This window comes from Phyllostomus hastatus, unplaced genomic scaffold (genome assembly GCF_019186645.2).
Source record: "Phyllostomus hastatus isolate PE091 unplaced genomic scaffold, TTU_PhHast_1.1 phas_contig_40, whole genome shotgun sequence".
In the NCBI taxonomy this organism is placed as follows: domain Eukaryota; kingdom Metazoa; phylum Chordata; class Mammalia; order Chiroptera; family Phyllostomidae; genus Phyllostomus; species Phyllostomus hastatus.
In genome coordinates, this window is record NW_025333872.1 from 50906998 (window position 1) to 50924958 (window position 17961).

The window sequence follows — 17961 nt, forward strand, 5'->3', positions numbered from 1 at the left end:
TTTATCAGACAAAATTTCTGCAATATAAGTCCTTCCTTTGGTTTCAGTTACCCATGGTCAACTGCACTCCAAAATATTAAATGGAAAATTCCAGAAATAAACAATTTATAAGTTTTAAATTGTGCACCATTCTGAATAGATGATGAAATCTTGCACCACCCCACTAAGTCCCACTTGGGATGTGAACCATCCCTTTATCTATTCTGGATACACCGTCTGTATTATGTTAGTCACGTCATAGCCATGTTGTTATTGGATCGACTGTCACAGTACTGCAGTGCTGTGTTCAGGTAACTCTCCTTTTACTTAATGCCAGACTCCAAGCACAGGACAGGGGTAATGATCCTGGTAATTCATATATGCCAAAGCTAAGCTATAAAGTGTTCCCTTTAAGTAAAAAGGTCAAAGTGCTTGACCTAATAAGCAGAGGGAAAAATCATATGCTGAGGTTGCTAACACCTGTGATAAGAATAAATTTTGTTTCCCTTGAAATTGTGAAGAAAAAAATTGTGCTAGTTTTGCTATTGCACCTCTCAAATTGCAAGTTATGGCCGTAGTACTCGATAAGTGCTTAGGTTAAGATAAAAAAGGCACTAAATTTGTGGGCAGATGACAGGAAAAGAAAATGAGTTCTAACTGACGGCAATGTGTTGTGCCAGAAAGCATTGAGCCTGTACAGAGACTTCAGCAAAAAATCCCCTGAAATGAGTGACTGCTTTCACATAATTTTTATTACAGTATACAGTCACAATTGTTCTATGTTATTATTGTTGTTAATCTCTTACTGTGCCTAATGTACAAATTAAACTTTATGTCCAGTTTTAGGCATCTGCTAGGGGGCCTTGAATGTATCCCCTGTGGATAATGGGGGCACTACTGGCTTGACAGGCCTGTGTCTTTGGCTTGATAAGCCTATAGCTTTTCAACAGTTTTTTCCAGGTATCCGGACAAATATATATCAACAACTAATAAAGTTATTTCTAAATTAAAAAGACTTGTGAAAATGTGTCTAGGACACTAAATAAATGTTATCATTTCTAGAGTGTGAATGAAGCTATACAATTAAAGTTACAGAAGACCTTATGAAAATAATTTTGCCATGAAAAACAGAAAGTTAAAAATTTCATTTTTATCTACAAATGTATCATGCCATTTAAAAACAAAAGAATCTCACAGATTTTGCTACTGATTACCACAAGCCATTCCCTAACAAATATAATCAGAAGGCCAACATTATCATTTTATGACTTAGTAAATAAATTTGGTACACTTACAAATAACACAGATATTTAAAACCGTTAATAAAAACTTTCCTTTAAAAATTATAGGTTCTTTTTTACATATATATTTGATTTACTGTTTTATGTATTTATAAGATATATTTTGATGGTCTAAGATCCCTTGTCATGTTTATTTGAGTCTACTAGAAACATTTTTAGACTAATTTTTAGCTTTTATCCAGATAACGCACAGTTAGAATAAACATTTCTTAAACAATTAAAATAAATTCCAAAAAGAAAAACAAGTAAAATCATGCCTCTGAGACTATTATCTGATGATTACAATAAAATGTTATCCATAATCTAACTTGCTAAAAATTAAAAATTTTTTGAGCAGGTAACTTTAAAAACTCCCATTGGTATGTCTTAATATATATAGTTCTTTTTGAATGCACTCAACAACATTCTTATTGACTTGCACAAGAAAAAAATTACAAAATTTAATATAAGTGACTGACTGTACATAAAATTTATTGACTATCAACACTTTCATCCTGTCAATATCTGGGGATAATCTAGAATTTAGAAATCCCTAAAATTCTTTACTTCACGAATTCTGGCATAAGTGATACGTTTTATTTATTTATTTATTTATTTATTTATGAAAAGTAACAACTTCTAATTATAGAGAATGCTAGTTAAAATGTTATATTCAAGAATATAATAATAAAATCTCAATAATTAAAGTACTTGTCTCCTATGCATCCAATAAACACAAATACTCTAAAATGCATCTGTTTTTGTTAACGATGTAACTGTGCTGATTTATACCAAGTACTCTTTGTTAATATTTCAACTGAGATTCTAAGGATGCTTAAAGCATTTTCAAATACTTATAAAAGTAAGATAGCACTACATCTTAAATAGATATAAAATTCATAAAACTGTTAAATAACGTAAGTAAATAAAAAGTTATTTTTTAGCTTAACAAAATATTTGAGAGATAATATATTCTGACATCACGTGAACTCGTCAGTCATCATGCAATTTCTAGCCTAAATATTTATAAGCATTTAGCTTAAAACATTACATAATTTCAGTAATCCCTTTACTAACTTGAAAAAGCATGCAACGGTTAAGTAAAAAGGTTTGTTTTCATGTTGTACTCTTCACAGTACAAAATTTATAATTTACTTGTTATTTAAACAGAAATATTACACAACTGTTTAATTATTGATAAAGAATACAAAGTATTTTCATGCTCACTGCATCGAATCATCAAGTCATTATCTTCTATTTGCCATAAACAGACAGCCTACCTTTTTGTCAGCATGTTATTTCATTTATTTCACAGAGAAACCCAGTTTTGCAATAATTGACTTGTCAGAAGCTCTAATTTATGAGGCTGAGCTCTGTAAGATTTCTCTATATTGGACTCAACCTGCACACAAGCAGGGTTGAATATTTACAATGCTGTTAACAGGTGCTGAGTTGTTTAATGATTCTAATAGCCAGAAGCATACTGAGAAAGCCAGCGGGATCACAATTACAGGCTGTTTGAACACAACAATTACTAGTCCCCTGAGAGGTGTGAAAGTCAAAGGCAGTTTGATACTGACAGCATCTAGCACATGGGCTAGACGAGCTAACTTGTATTAGCAGTCCATTGGGAAAAAGTCATAACAAACCTCTTCCTATCATAAAAATTTACAAAGTTCATTACATTTAAACAATCAAAAAGTAAAACAACTTTAAAAAACTATCTTTAAAAGATCTTATCAAAGGACAAACAAGAATATCACATACAAAACCTCCAGTAATCTTTTTCCAACTAAAAAGGATAAAATTTCACCAGTTGAGAAGAAAAGAGATTTTACTGTAATGTAAAACATAGATAAAGTTACACCAAACAGTTTGGATTTAATGTGAATAGTGGCAGCCATTTCCTGTTTGGTTTATGTAAACCTGGCCAGAGATCTCGATGGGAAATTTTTCATCAGTATTGAAATGCTGCTGCTATAACTGTCAGTACTGGGAGGTCATTTGTTACAGCACCATGTTTTTTATGTTCAGATTATGCAGCAGTAATAATGACAGAAATAATGAAAGTGCTTGTAGGAACAGCTGAAACTACAACAACATTTTTTTGTCCCAGAAATATTTAAAAGCTTTCTCAAGGGAAAACAGAGAGTAAAATTGAACATACAAATTGATTCCAGAACTCAATTTAGAATATATTATATTTCATGATGCACCAGTACATGTGTTTATATAGCTGAACTAATGAATGCATATATGTATGTCTACATATATTTATACATATAAATATGTATTTTTATACAGGGCTATATGCATATATGCCTATATTTGCATATACATATCACACACACAAGAATATAAACAGACAATCTTTCAACATGACTGTAATTTAGTTAATGTCTTGGATTTCAATTACTTGTTGTTTTATATATTTTGATGTTATTTTTTAGTTATCTAAAAATATGTAAACTACTATAATTTTATAGTGACTGTGGTTGTTGTTATAAATCTGAACCATTTTCACTGTCCTTTTAAATCCTTTTATGCCTTGAATTTCACCTTGTCTGATTTTAATTCTTCAGCTATTGTTTTCTCTGTTATTCTTCATATCTTCTTTCAATCCTTAATTTTCAACTCTTCTGTATGATTTTGATTTAATCTGTAAATTGTTTAGCTGGGTTTAGGAAAATGAATCTAGAGAATTCTGGTCTTTCAACAGGAAAGTTTAAATCATTTATAAAACTTATGATGACAACTGACATGTCTTATGATATAAAAACACCCGGGCAATCCTCTGCTCAAAACCCTACAATAGTTTCCATTTCATCAAGAAGACAGTCAAGGTCCTGACTATGGTCTCTAAGGTCCCATAGGACATGCACTACCACTGGCCCCTACATCCCTAATCTCATCTCCACTATTCTCCATCCCTCACTTATCTACTTAACCACATCTTCTCTTTGGTGAGATGCCTGCCTTTGAGCACCGCCTGTTCCTTTGGCTTAAAATGTTCCCTATATAGTTAGGTGGTCAACTTCCTCACTTCTTTCACCTCCTCATTCAAATGTCAGTACCCTCAAAACAATCAAACAAACAAGCAAACACAATATTATTAACTACAGTCACCATGAGGTGCATTATATCTGCAGAAATTACTTACCTTACAACTCAAAGTCTATACCCTTCAACCCCAACATCTCCTACTTCCCTCCCACCCCCGTGGTGCTTTAACTAGGCCCCACTCTGATTCCTGCCACCCTCTCCCTGCTCTGGCTCCTCCAATCTTTCTTACCTAGTTCTTCTTTTTTTTAAGCATTTACTATATTCTAACATACTTTTAAATTTACTGTCTTTTCTAAAAGAATATGAATACCACAGAAGCAGAAATTATTGCTCTTACTTTATTAATACATCTTCAAAAGGCCCAGAGTAGTGCCTACCTAGCACATAGCAAGTATCATAAATGCTTATTGAATTAAAGAATATAGATATGATTTTGAAATGCCTATACATTATCATTTTAAGGAGACTTTTTAATTTTTGAGACTAGAAAGCACTACTTATATGACTACTACCTTCCAACAGAACCTAATATAATTGTTAATCATAGATTTTTGATCTTTACAATTGAAGTATAATTGACATATAATATTGTATTAATTTTAGATGTATACCACAATAACTTGATATATGTATATACTGCAAAAGGGTTACCCCAAAATAGTCTAGTTAATAGCCATCACCTCACATAGTTACAAATTATTTTTTTCTTTTAAGATCTACTCTCAGTAATTTTCAAGTGTACAATATAATATTAGCCGTAGTTACCATGTTGTACATTATATCCCAGAACTTACTTATCCTGTATTTGAAAGTTTATAGCTTTTGACTACCTTTACCCATTTTGCCTACTTATCCCCCACCTTTGGCAACCACTAGTTTGTTCTCTATTATCTATGACTTCATTTTACTTTTTTGTTAGAATCCACATAAAGAGAGATCAGATTATATGTCTTTCTTTGACTTATTTCGATTAACATAATGCCTTCAAGGTTCATCCCCATGTCGCAATGGCAAGAATTCCTTTTTTAATGGCTGAATAATACACACATATATTTATGTACCCACACATACCATATCTTCTTTATGGTATTCATCTGCTGATAGAAACACTTAGGTTGTTTCCATGTCTTGGCTATTGTTACAATGAATACAGGGGAGGGCAATCTTTTTGAGATAGTGATTGCATTTGCTTTGGATAAATACACAGAAGTGGAATTGACAGATCCTATAGCTCTATTTTTAATTTTCTGGCTGCACCAATTTACAACCCATAAGCAGTATGCTGGGTTCCCTTTTCTGCATATCTTTTCCAATACTTTATTTTTTGTCTTATTGATAAGAGATATTCTAACAGCTGTAAGGTAATATCTCACTGTGTTTTGATTTGCATTTCCCTGATAATTACTGATATCAAGCACCTTTCATGTACCTGTTGGCCATACGTGTCTTCCTTGAAAAATTGTCTATTCAGATTCTCAGACCATTTTTAAATAGTATTTTTCTTTTCCCTATTGAATTCATTTTTATAGTTTGGGTATTAGCCTCTTATCAAATATGTAATTTGCAAATAATTTGTTCCATTTGATAGGCTGCCTCTTCATTTTGTTGATGGTTTTCTATGTGCAGTTTTTTAGGTTGATATAGTCTCCCTTGTTTATTTTTGCTTTTGTTGACTTTATTTTGGTGTCAAATTAAAAAACTCATCACCTTACCCCCACTAAGTTTTCTTCTAAGAGTTTTATGGTTTCAGATCTTACATTCAAGTCTTTAACCCATTTTGAGTTGATTTTTCTGTAAAGTGTAAGACAATGGTCCTATTTCATTCTTTTGCATGTGGTTATCTGGTTTTCCCAACACCATATTTATTGAAGAGACTATCCTTTCACCATTGTATATTCTTGGCTCCTTTGTCATCAATTAATTGTCCATGTATGTGTGGGTTTATTCTAGGCTTTCTTCTGTACTATTGATCTATGAATCTGTTTTCATGCCAATACCATATTATTTAGATTACTGTAGCTTTGTAATATAGCTTGAAATCAGGAAGTGTGATGGTTCCAGGTTTGTTCTTTCTCAAGATTGCTTTGGCTATTTGGGGTCTTTTCTGGTTCCATACAAATTTAGGGACTATTTATTCTACTTCTGTGAAAAATACCATCATAACTCTTTTAAAAAATTTTTATTGCTATGACTATTCTGGACTGATTAACTCACACGGCAACAATACAGGCATAAGTTTCTACTTCAGAATACTAATGAAAGTCTTGGTCTTAACCTAGCCAGGTATTTCAAAATATGTATAGGTGGCTACTAAAGAACTGGCACACTACTTGATATGAACCACCACTTCCTGAAATTAACTGAAGCATATTTATCAATACATGACTAGGCTTTTAAAAGACTGTTAAAGCTTGGTTGGGTATAAGGGTTTCAGAGGGCACTCCATGCAGGGAGACAAGTGACAGCAAAAGTGCAAAAGTGAGAGGAACTTTACTGGGTGTGGGTTGATGTCTCCTCTACTCTATACTAACACCTTTGCCCGTAGTGGTGCAGGACAAACACTCAACTCTCAACTGGTGCAGCAAGAGAGCAGAAAAAGCAGCTGCCACAACTAAGTAACCTGAGCTGATGCATCAAGATGATGCATCCTTCTGACTCCTAGTCCCAGAATTTCATCCTGGTGAAGACGACCATCGGTAAAGAAGGTGAAGCAATGTGAACTAAGGAAAACTCCTTGTTTACATGGGCTACACCCATATTAGCAGGAGACCCCTAAATTGTCAACACCTAAGTTCTGTGGCTCAAAGGTGCAGTATAGTTTTTAAGTGATACTCTCAAGATTTCATCTTTGTACACTGTGCTAACCTCTCTAAGCTTCTTGTTCTGCCCTTAATTATTGCTCTTTATTATAGTTGCATGTAGATATTTTTGTCATAATATTATTAAATAAAAGGCAGTCTGTAACCAGAGCACCAGGGAGAGATGTCTACTCCAGATCCCTCTCAATGGAATCCCTATTCCAACTGATGTCGCCAACTGTGCTCCTGGCTCAATCTCACTTTCATGGTTGAAAAAATGTAAACACTGGTCAGTCTCATATCTCATTATCTGCAGTCTCATAATCTACATTTAAAGACGATGTTTTCTATGTCTACTAACTAAACCTTATCTAGTTTCCACCTCTAATACGACATGTTTAATTTCTGATCAGTACTATCTGACGGTTTGCAAAATAGGTTAGATGGGGGTTAGACAAAAACCAGGTCAAGCAGATGGAGACCTAAGGAAACAAGGAGAAGAAAATTTAAAAGCAACTTTGAGGTTGGATGTCAAGGTAAATAGATGCAGAATAATAGTATTAACAAAAGTAAGAAAGTAAGATTAGAGGAGAATTTTGATATATGATCAATCCAGTTTAGCAGATTCCAGAGAGCAGAATAGAGCAACATAGTTTGGGGTCTAATACAGACTGATGATATTTTAAATACAGAAGGTATCTGTAGGAAAAACTTCTTCATAGTATGCACTCTGAGAAGACCACAATATTTCTTCATAGTATTCTTGCAAAAAAAAAAAAAAAGACAAAACCTGAAATTAGGGATGAGGATGCTTAAGCTGAATCCAAATTAAAGGCCATTCTATTATACAAAATAACTGGCCACTATTTATTTCTCTAAAGTGTCAAGATTAGAACAAAGAAGGACTAATGGTGTAGATTAGAGTGGATTAAGAAAGAAAAACTAAATCAATGCAGGATACTAAACTGGAGCCTAGACAGAAAAAGGACATTAGTGGGACAATTGACGAAGTTGCAATAACATCTATAGATTAGTTAAAAATATTGTAGAAATGTTAATTTCCTAGTTTTGATAATTGTACCACAGTCACATAAGATTTTATTTAACACTTGGGGAAGCTGGGCAAAGGTATACAGTGCCTCTTCGCAGTATTTTTGTAATTTTTAAAATTCTCAAATTGTTTCAAAATGAACATTAAATATTTTTAAAGAAAAGTTGAACACACAAAGTTCACTATATCTGTAGATTCAGTAATGATTATAATTTTTTAAATAACTCAATTTGCCTTAGAGAATTATTCCCTTGTTTGATAATCAGACAAACTGACAGAAACGATTGAGTCCTTAGTATCTAAGCCAGACATTTCAGACGGTACTTGCCAGCAATTTTCATTCTTTCTCATCTCATGGCACACATAAACTGATTATTATAATTCTGCAACATACCAAAAATATATGTGTTTTGCTGATCTGACAAAAAATAGGTATAATTTTGATTCATTCATAGCAGACAGCTATTGTTTTTTTGGCTGTTGTCATTTTTTTTTTATTTGACAATCTAACGAAAAAGAGGTCAGTACCCCTAACTAAATAGTCAGATATTGCAGGTTTTAAAATTCCTTGTGGCACACCAGTGTGCCTCTGGCAGCACACTGGTTGAAAATCACTGGTATAGACCAATGAAGCAATTGGAAGCAGGTATAAGAAAAACAGGTCACTAATCACATTAATTATGTTCTTCATAGGTAATACTGAACTTAAGCTTTAATTTGAGTATTTGATTTTTGACATGGCCCTGTGAAGTAGGCTACTTATTACTCACTTTCTGCATCCAGAAAGTGAAGCTGAGAGAGGTGAAGTGACTCTAGGTTGCAACTAGAAAAGGGTAGGGCTGAAAGAAGAATCAGTGTTCTGATTCCAAGTTCAAAGATCTTTCTAGAACATTAATTGCCTCTATTCTTATGATATAAAAAATGAATATATCTATGGTTACACAACAGGCTCTCCTTCTTTATTTATATAGAAATAAAGAGTTGTAAGTCAGAAAACTAAGGTTTAAATCCCGGGTTTATCACAAAGTAGTTCTGGGATGCAGGGCAAATCACTTTAAGTTTCCAGCCTCCATTTCTTCACTATCAATAAAGGTTAACTAAAGTTCATGTAAGGTATATTCTATTATGTTGTACAAAGCTACAACTTTAATCCTGTGACCCATGTATTACAAAAATTTGCAGTGCCAAATGGTGATCTCATTCCATAGTCATGTTCCCAAATGACATTTTGTATTTAATTCAGAGGTTCCAACATTTGAGGAAACTCTAAGCAAAATGCCTCCATGTTCTCAAACTCCCATATATGGGAGTGGAAATGGTGGTGGAAAACAAACAAGTTTCTTAGGTATCAACAGATATAATTCAGTAATAATATTTTTCATCATGATTCCTCTATTTAGTATTTCTTCTAACTCATATTAGGAATGTCCCTCATTGATTTTCCTTCCATTCCCTCTCCATCTAGTAAGGTCCTATTCACTACTTATTCATCTTCCTCCTGTTATTAAATAGCTTCCTAACTGGTCTCTCTGCTGTAAATGTCCTCCCATTCCAGCTCATTCCCTACCGCAGTGCTGTAAGTACTGAAATAAAATAAAACCTGCTTTGATGATGTTAAACCGTGTTTAAAACTCCCATTGGCTCACAGCCTCATAGTCATTGAGTCAGATGCAAACTCCTCAGCATACGGGCCCTTTATTTTGTGATTTGGCCCACTTTCTGGTCAAGACAATCTTCTTCTCTCTGTGCTGCTTAAGCTCTGGCCACACCAAACTTCTTAGCATTCTGTAAACACACTCTCAAGCTCTGAGGTCCTTTGCTCATAAAGGTCATCCAGCTTTTCTACTCCTGTTCCAGATTCAAGACCTTACTGAAGTATCACCTCTTCTGAGAAGCTTTCACTTACAGGCTTAAATGCAGTTCCTTAAAACACTTATTATTTATATTGTCATTATTTATATAGTTTTCCCACATTAAAAGATCAGCCCTTGAAGACAGTGGATGATGTACATTTGTCTTTACACCTCTGCATCTAGTGTAAATAACATCTGACAAACAGGTGCTGAATGAAGACCTAACCTATACTTCCTGTAGTAAAAGACACTCCACCACAGCTCCCCCAATTTTATTTCCTCTTGCAGGGGCCTTACTGATGCTCACAAATGCCTCACAAACTCAATCACTACCATGCAGTTTAACACATTTCCGAATGACCACTTGTCTCCCTAAATCTTTGAGGATATCCTAAATTAATTAAAATAAGCTAAGAAGTAAATGCATATAATTATTAATCTTCTAATATGTCATAATACATTGTGAGCATATCAGAGACATCATATGATTCTCTGGGCAAATTCACACATCCTGAATGTCCAGAGTTCTGACATTTTTGTTATGTACTTGAATGTATAGATTATTGCTTTTACATATATTTTCTTTCAGTGCAAAACAGCAATTATCAGTTAACTCGGCTTACCTGGGGTTCATGATAAGACGTCGGAAAAAGTAAGTCCAGGTGATATAATCCATTGCATCTTGCTTTGATGTTATCGTACCACCAGCAATCTCTGCATTTAAATGGTCAGAAAGCACTCCTAATAAACTGTAGAGTGAACAAGACATAGGAAACATACATGAACATTTAATGAAGCACACTTTATCTTACACTATTAAGACTTAGATGTTATGTTCCAAGATAAAAAATAACATGTTTTGCATAATTTATATATTTTTACATGATAGAGGGAAATAAATTGCAAGGTGGAAATAAGCACGGACTGACAGGAATAGAGCTAGTAACTTTCAGGAGGAGAAGATGAGAGCCAAGGGAGGAGCAGACAACAGAAAGTACACCTTAGAGAGCATGCAAGAGTAAACTTATGGCATGCAGGCGTAATTAAGGAGTGATGCTGTAGCAGATAAAAGGAAGTTCGCCAAGAAAGAGATAACAGTTCTGAGAGAGCAAAGATATTATTTTCATTCACTCAGTGAGTATTAACTTCATAGTTACAGATGACATAATTGTACTAGGTATTTTTAAGTATATGAAGATGATCAGATGTGTTGAAACACTGGCATAACAAAATGTTCACTTTAGTTTCTTATGTAAAATACAAAAATGAAAAATAGTGTCAAACAAAAGAAAGGTTAAGTAAATTATATGATACATGGAACAATATGCAGCTCTAGAAATAATTTTAGCAAAGGATGTTTTAAGGACATGAGAAAATGGCTTTAATAAGTTGAATGAAAAATCAAGTTGCTATATTATTCTCAATTTATCAGTGGCAGAGTACAAATCCATAGTCAATTTGGAGGGCAATTTGGCAATACTTATTTGAACAGTCATCATGACTTAGCATTTTACTTTTCCATTATCACCTGCTAGAGAAGCATTTACATGTTAGGATGGGAAAGCAAAATACTTCATTATGACATTACATGCAAGAGGAAAAAATTGGAAACTCTCAATGTCCATGAATACAGAAGTTAATATATAAACTATGGAATACTCTGTAATAGATAAAACATTAATAATAATCAAGGTACAAAATTAAAATTTTTAGTTAAATTTTTACTGGTGTAAAAATTTTTTTCTAGATACTGTTTCTCACATTAAGCACATTCCTTACATCCCTGTTTGCTAACAAGTTTTTATTATGAATTGGTGTGAAATTTCATAATTTTTTTATTGAGGTAATTGTGATTTTTCTCATTTTTTCATGCTACCGTGTTAAACTATATAATTTTCAAGTAATAAATCATCTTTGCATTTATAGAATAAAGATGATATATTATCTTTACACTGCTGGATTTGACTTGCTTATGTTTTGCTTAGAATATCTATGTTAAAAGATTTTATATTACAGATTCAATTGCTTTGATTGATAAGAGACTATTTAGATATTCTATTTCTTTTTGTGTCAGTTTTAGTAAGATTTTTAGAAAGAATTTTACCATTTGATCCAATTTTTAAAAATTGCATGAAGTTTTTCATAATCTTATTTTAGATGTCTGTTGTATCTTTTGATTCCTGATACCATTTTGTTCTTTTTCTCTCTTCTTCTTAATGAGACTTAAAGGTTTATCAATTTTATTTTTCTATTCAAAGATCCAACTTTTGCCTTTGCTGATTTTCTTCTAATGTATTATGTTTGGTTTCAATTAATTAATTCTTGCTTTAATTTTTCTTATCTTTTCCTTTCTTTGAGTTCAATTTACTATTTTTTTTTGAAATTCTTATAATAGATAATAAGGTAATTGATATTTCATTCTTTTAAAATATATATCTATGGTCATAAATTTTCTCTAAACACAGAGTAAACTATATCCCACAATATTTCATTTTTTATATTTTTCAACTTTAAAGAAATAAACATAAGTGGCAGTAATAACAATAAAAACTCAATAACTATTTACAGTATAAATTAAAAAAATATTTTGTCCTTCCCAATTGGAATATAGTAAAGGAGATACAGTATATTAAAAAAGACTGATAAAAGGTAGCAAGGGATAAATATTAGAAATAAAAAATGTGTGAATCTAAGAGAGAAAAGATGATTTTTCAGCTGAGAATATGAGTCAAGATTGTGTCAAAAGGGTAGTGGTTACTAGGTTCACAAAGAAGTTTGTAGTAATTCTGAAATAGGCCACCTGTCTAAATTATTCACTCTATGTCTTTTTTATTATACTTTTATTTATGAGCTACACCACAAAGATACACACAAAACTAATCCCTTAACACTTACTATGTGATGGACACTGTTCAAGCACTGTGCATTTGATCACTACAAGTGCCCTACCAAATGGCTGGTGCAGCTATCATCTCCACTTTACAGGTGGGTGCCCTACTGCACTGAGGAATCAAATAACTTGTTCGGTATCAGCAGGTGGTGGAGCTCAGTTATGAACCCAGGTTGTCTGGTTCCAAAGTCAATGTGAATGAACACTGTACTACACTACTTCTTTCAAAAAGTTTATTTTTTAAATGAAAAGTATGACTGAATGTTGTTTTATAGCAATGATTATATTTGGTTTCATTTCAAATAATATTTTTGAACTAGTTTATTGATTTTTATCTAATAAAATGCAACCACAAAAATATCAACTTGCTATGATATGAATTAATTTAAAATAATTTATAGCAAAATTTACCTCGATTCTACTGGGAATGGTTCATAAAGAAATTTTTTGTAAAAATCTTTCTTTATGTCATGAACCAGAATTACGGCTTTGCCTTGGTCATCAAACTGGGGCCTTCCAGCACGTCCCATCATCTGGAGTACATCTATAAAAGAGAGAACAGGAGGTACTCTGAGGTGGCACAAGGTGTGTTTACTGACTATGGCATGTGTCTACAACACAGCAAAACAACAAAGGAAACAGGAATCTAAGAGCATGTATGCTGTCTCTGATGCCTACTACTGAGTTTCTTAATAATTAAATAATCAATTCACTATGATATAAAATTAAGTCCCCAAAGGCTCTTACTGTCTGGAAAATAAAGAGAAATGGTTCCTTTAGTTAAATGCTTAAAAAATGGTGTTTAAAAATTATTTTTATTTTAATTTAACAAGAAAATGAACACATATTTAGAAAAATCTCTTCAGCATGGCCATTTGATCATTTCTCTCCACAAATAATGGATCTATTTAGACCTCACCCTTCATCAACCATGGTATACAATACCTTTCTTTTATACAGCAGGAATCTCTGAAGTAATCAGGTAGAAATAATACAGCTTTTACCTGTATTCACTGGGTATAAATATACAGTGAGAATATTTCTCTCTTCAGAACTCAATGAAAATGGTTTTATCAAGTTTTAAAATATGTTAATAGATTGTTCGTGCAACAAGTGCTACTACTAATCAGTACTTTTATTTATTTATGAATTGGAAACCATTAGTTCTGCTTCTGATTTCTTAACAAATTGGGTAAATGTAAGACGGGGTAAGTAAAAGTAAATGAAAACAGTTAAAAACTTTAATATTTGTACTAGAAACAAAAATTTATAATTTGCTCATCATATGTTTAAATGTGACCAATTCTCTAATATTTAATTCATGCAAATTGAATTTTTAAGGCATAAAGAGCAGCTTAATGTATCTGTAAATGAAAAAAAATTACCTGTAATGGGAAAATCCACATAACGTCTTGTTTTTCCATCATAATATTCTGTTCCTTTAATAATTACTAAGTGAGCTGGAAAGTTTACACCCCAAGCTAATGTACTTGTAGCAATAAGAACCTAAAAAAAAAAGACAACATATTTAACTAAAACATAATGTTTAAATTACATTTAAATATCTGGTCATGGAAAAAAAATACCTGAACTTTACAGTTAACAAAAAGTTCTTCTACTGTTTTCCGGTCCCTCTCATGTAGTCCAGCATGATGCATTCCTATTCCGAAAGCAAGTGTAAGCTTCAGGTTGGAATCTCTTAGCGTTCCAATGATATTCTCCATCTGCAAATACAAACAGTGATAAGATGTAGGCACATTAGCTTTAAAATTTTTATATTAAGACTGTATTTATTTTGTTTTTTGCTTATGATACTTATAAGCATAAAAATACATGCCCCATCCACAGTTATGATTAAAGGTAAATTAATTGAAAAGAATATCTTAGCAAGAATGTATATTCTAAATAAAGTTTAAATGTTATCCATCTTATTTTTATGCATCAAGCAAAAATAAACTTATGAATAAGTGGCATATCCCCTTAACTATTAAAGGGATGCAGTGTGGCCTAAAATGTTTCAGTATCTCTGTTCATCTCTTGTTAAAGGAAAGACTTTCTTTTGGTTTAGTGCTAAAAATGTAGAAAATATGGACAAAAAATAATGAAAAAACCAGCCATTATCCCACCACACAGACAGAAGTTGTTCAAGTTCAGGTTTTCTCACTACCTTCATGACCCAAGGGAAACCAGATAACCTCTTTGAGCCTCAGTTTAATAATTTACAAATCAAAAGTGTTATTTTTGTTTACTTCTCATTTCTTTGATCAATAGTGCAGTTAAATATATTTAATATTTACTATGTATTTTTCTTTGTAAATTATCTTTTCATTTTTCAGGTGCATGTGCCCTTTTTCTTATTGGCTTGTGATAGGTCTTTATGGATAAAGAGTATCAACTCCTTGTCCATCATATGCTATAATGCTTTCATCCAGTTTTTTGTTCTTCATTTAATTTTCTTTTTTACTTTATGGACTTAAAATTTTAAATTGATCCCATATGTTTTGTTGCCTCATCTTGAGATCAAATACATATTCACCTACTAGTTCAACTTCTTTTATAGTTTTATTTTTTTACATTTAAATAATTAACTTGTAATTTATTTTGTAATGGAAAGTATGGTAGAAATCTAAGTTTATTTTTCTTAAATAATTAATCAATTATTCTAGCAATCCTGGTTAAACAATTCCTTACCTCACTTACTTTAAATGCTAATACTATTATATTTGGAATTGTTATACCTTCCAGTTTTTAAATTTTAAAACAGATTTAATATCTGGCCTCAGCTTAAGTCACTAAATTTTCATGTCTAAATGGTTTCTGAAAGTCATATATTATAAATACTCTCTGAATATTCTATCACTTTCCACTCTACATGGAAAATACTTAATGCAACACAGATTTTATGGCAACATGCAGCAAATCTTATTTTCTTACAAAATTGACTCCCCATAAAGAACTAAATAGAAACCCCAGTCTCCTTCTATTTAATAGTAGACCTCTGCTGGTCCTTGAAGCCGAGGATGACACATGGTGCTGTACAGGGAGGTTCTTTCTGGGCAATTAACTCGAAGAGAACAGTAATGCAGAGATCGTGTAGTTCGAGGATACATGGGCATTTTTTTAAAAGACACATCTTAGTTATATCTGTAGCCTCACTACCACAGTCCAAGAGTAAACAACAGTGGAACAGGAACTTGTAAATAGATACATGTAAAATTATTTAATGTCTAAAGACTGAGGAAAATGGAGACAACTGTACTTGAACAACAATACAAAAAGTAGAAAAAAAAAGACAGGTAGAAATACTAAAAACTGACATTGTCTTTGGACTTCATTTTCTTTTCCTTCTACTATTAACCACCTCTAATATACACAGGTACACTTGCAAGACACTCCTGGCTGTGCATAAACCAATATGCAGCTCACAAAATCTCCATTTAGAGCAACTTTAGCAGACTGCTGCAGTTTTATATAAATGCGTAAGACAAGCCTATCCATATTGTGAAGCATTCCAACTGTTTGCATTCTCAGTCATGTTTTCCCAACATTCAAAAAATTTTCCTCATTTTTCATGTGGAAACAAGTTGTTTTATACTAATAATCTGAAAAATAGGAAAAGTTTGCCTTTATAATAATTAATAATGTATAAAAAGTACTACATAGATGAGGTAATATTTTAATGATATATACATCAGAAATGTTATTTACCAACTATCCCTGAACAAAATGCAATGTTTAAGCAGTTCATTCTGTTTCATAGTCACAGCAAGGTCATCTAATATTCTTGCATTATTTACTTTGTAAACTGTTAAGCAAGAATAGAAAGATGTATTAGCATAAATCCACTTTATTTTTAAAATAACTAAGCTGACTACAAATGCATGCTATAAACAAAGGTGCTTGTCTTGTCTCATAAATTGTATGTTAGTAGTTCTCAAATGACTGTTTATTATCCATTGTTTAGTAGGTCACTGTATAAGACATCTTCAATTTATACTGTCAAGAATTAGTTCACTAATATTGTTAGTCTGACAATTAGTTTCAGGGATTATATTTTTCAGTTCCACAACTTAAACAACAGTATATTTTTTTAACTTGTATAATTTATTGTTCCATGGCAATGCCAGTCATACCCAAAAGGGAATGTAACATCTACCCTAGGAAAGCTAAAGAATCCTATGGCAGGAGGTTTGGTGAGGCAGTAATCCTGTCCTTTTACATCAGGGAAGGCTGGCTGTTTCTCATTCCGCTGCCTCCATTTCCCATAAATCAATGCATTAAAAAGAACTATTTGCCTATCTGAACTGGCAAAGACCTAAAATCCTCATGAGGACAATCACAAAAAAACAACTTCATTTATTACATGGTTACTGTGGATAAATTCTAAGTTATTTGAACATCATAAAAAAGCAAAATTTATAGTATTGTTATTCAACCATTAAGCATAAAATACTACTAGGACAGCCTGTTTAAATTTGAAAACATAAAATGTTGATTAAGTTTCATCTTTATCAAAACAAAATATAAGCAAAATTTTTCAGGAACTTAGGATAATCAAAGATTAAAACATGATACTAGATATTGTTTGCTGAGTACTTACATATCAAGCATTGTGCTTATTACTTTACAAAGTTATCACATTTAATCCTTTACATAAAGTAAAACAGCTCTGATGTAACTCCCAATTCATTTACATACCCAGTGCATTACAGATTAAAAGGCTCAATGATTTTGAATACTTTAGAGTAGCTTTCTCAACCAGGATTCCATGGGAGAAGGAAATTTGAATTACCATCTTCTTAATTTTTCCAAGATAGGTATTACCATTCTAGATAGTTAGTTTAAAAGTTCATTTATTAAATGCAATGGTTGCCTTAGGAAGTTAAGGCTTAATTCTTGTTAAGAAAGTCTGCTATAGAATTTTAGAAAGAATAATTATGATAATTAAAACACTTTAATATAGGGAGTTTTAATTCCATAGTTTATTGCTGTTCAATTAACATTTGTTGCAATGTATAGGTATCTTTCCAATAAATAGTCTTTGATA

The 17961-nt window shown here is 32.2% G+C and overlaps 1 protein-coding gene across 1 annotated transcript in view; it reads right to left on the reverse strand.

Moving 5' to 3' along the window:
• Window positions 1-17961, reverse strand: part of ASCC3 (activating signal cointegrator 1 complex subunit 3) — a 307023-nt gene that overhangs the window by 85241 nt on the left and 203821 nt on the right. Inside the window, exons 31-34 of the mRNA XM_045843194.1 lie at window positions 14501-14638; window positions 14300-14420; window positions 13326-13458; window positions 10648-10773 (exon numbers count right to left, since the gene is read on the reverse strand). Of these exons, the coding sequence (XP_045699150.1) occupies window positions 10648-10773; window positions 13326-13458; window positions 14300-14420; window positions 14501-14638 (518 nt within the window). The remainder of the gene's footprint in view (window positions 1-10647; window positions 10774-13325; window positions 13459-14299; window positions 14421-14500; window positions 14639-17961) is intronic.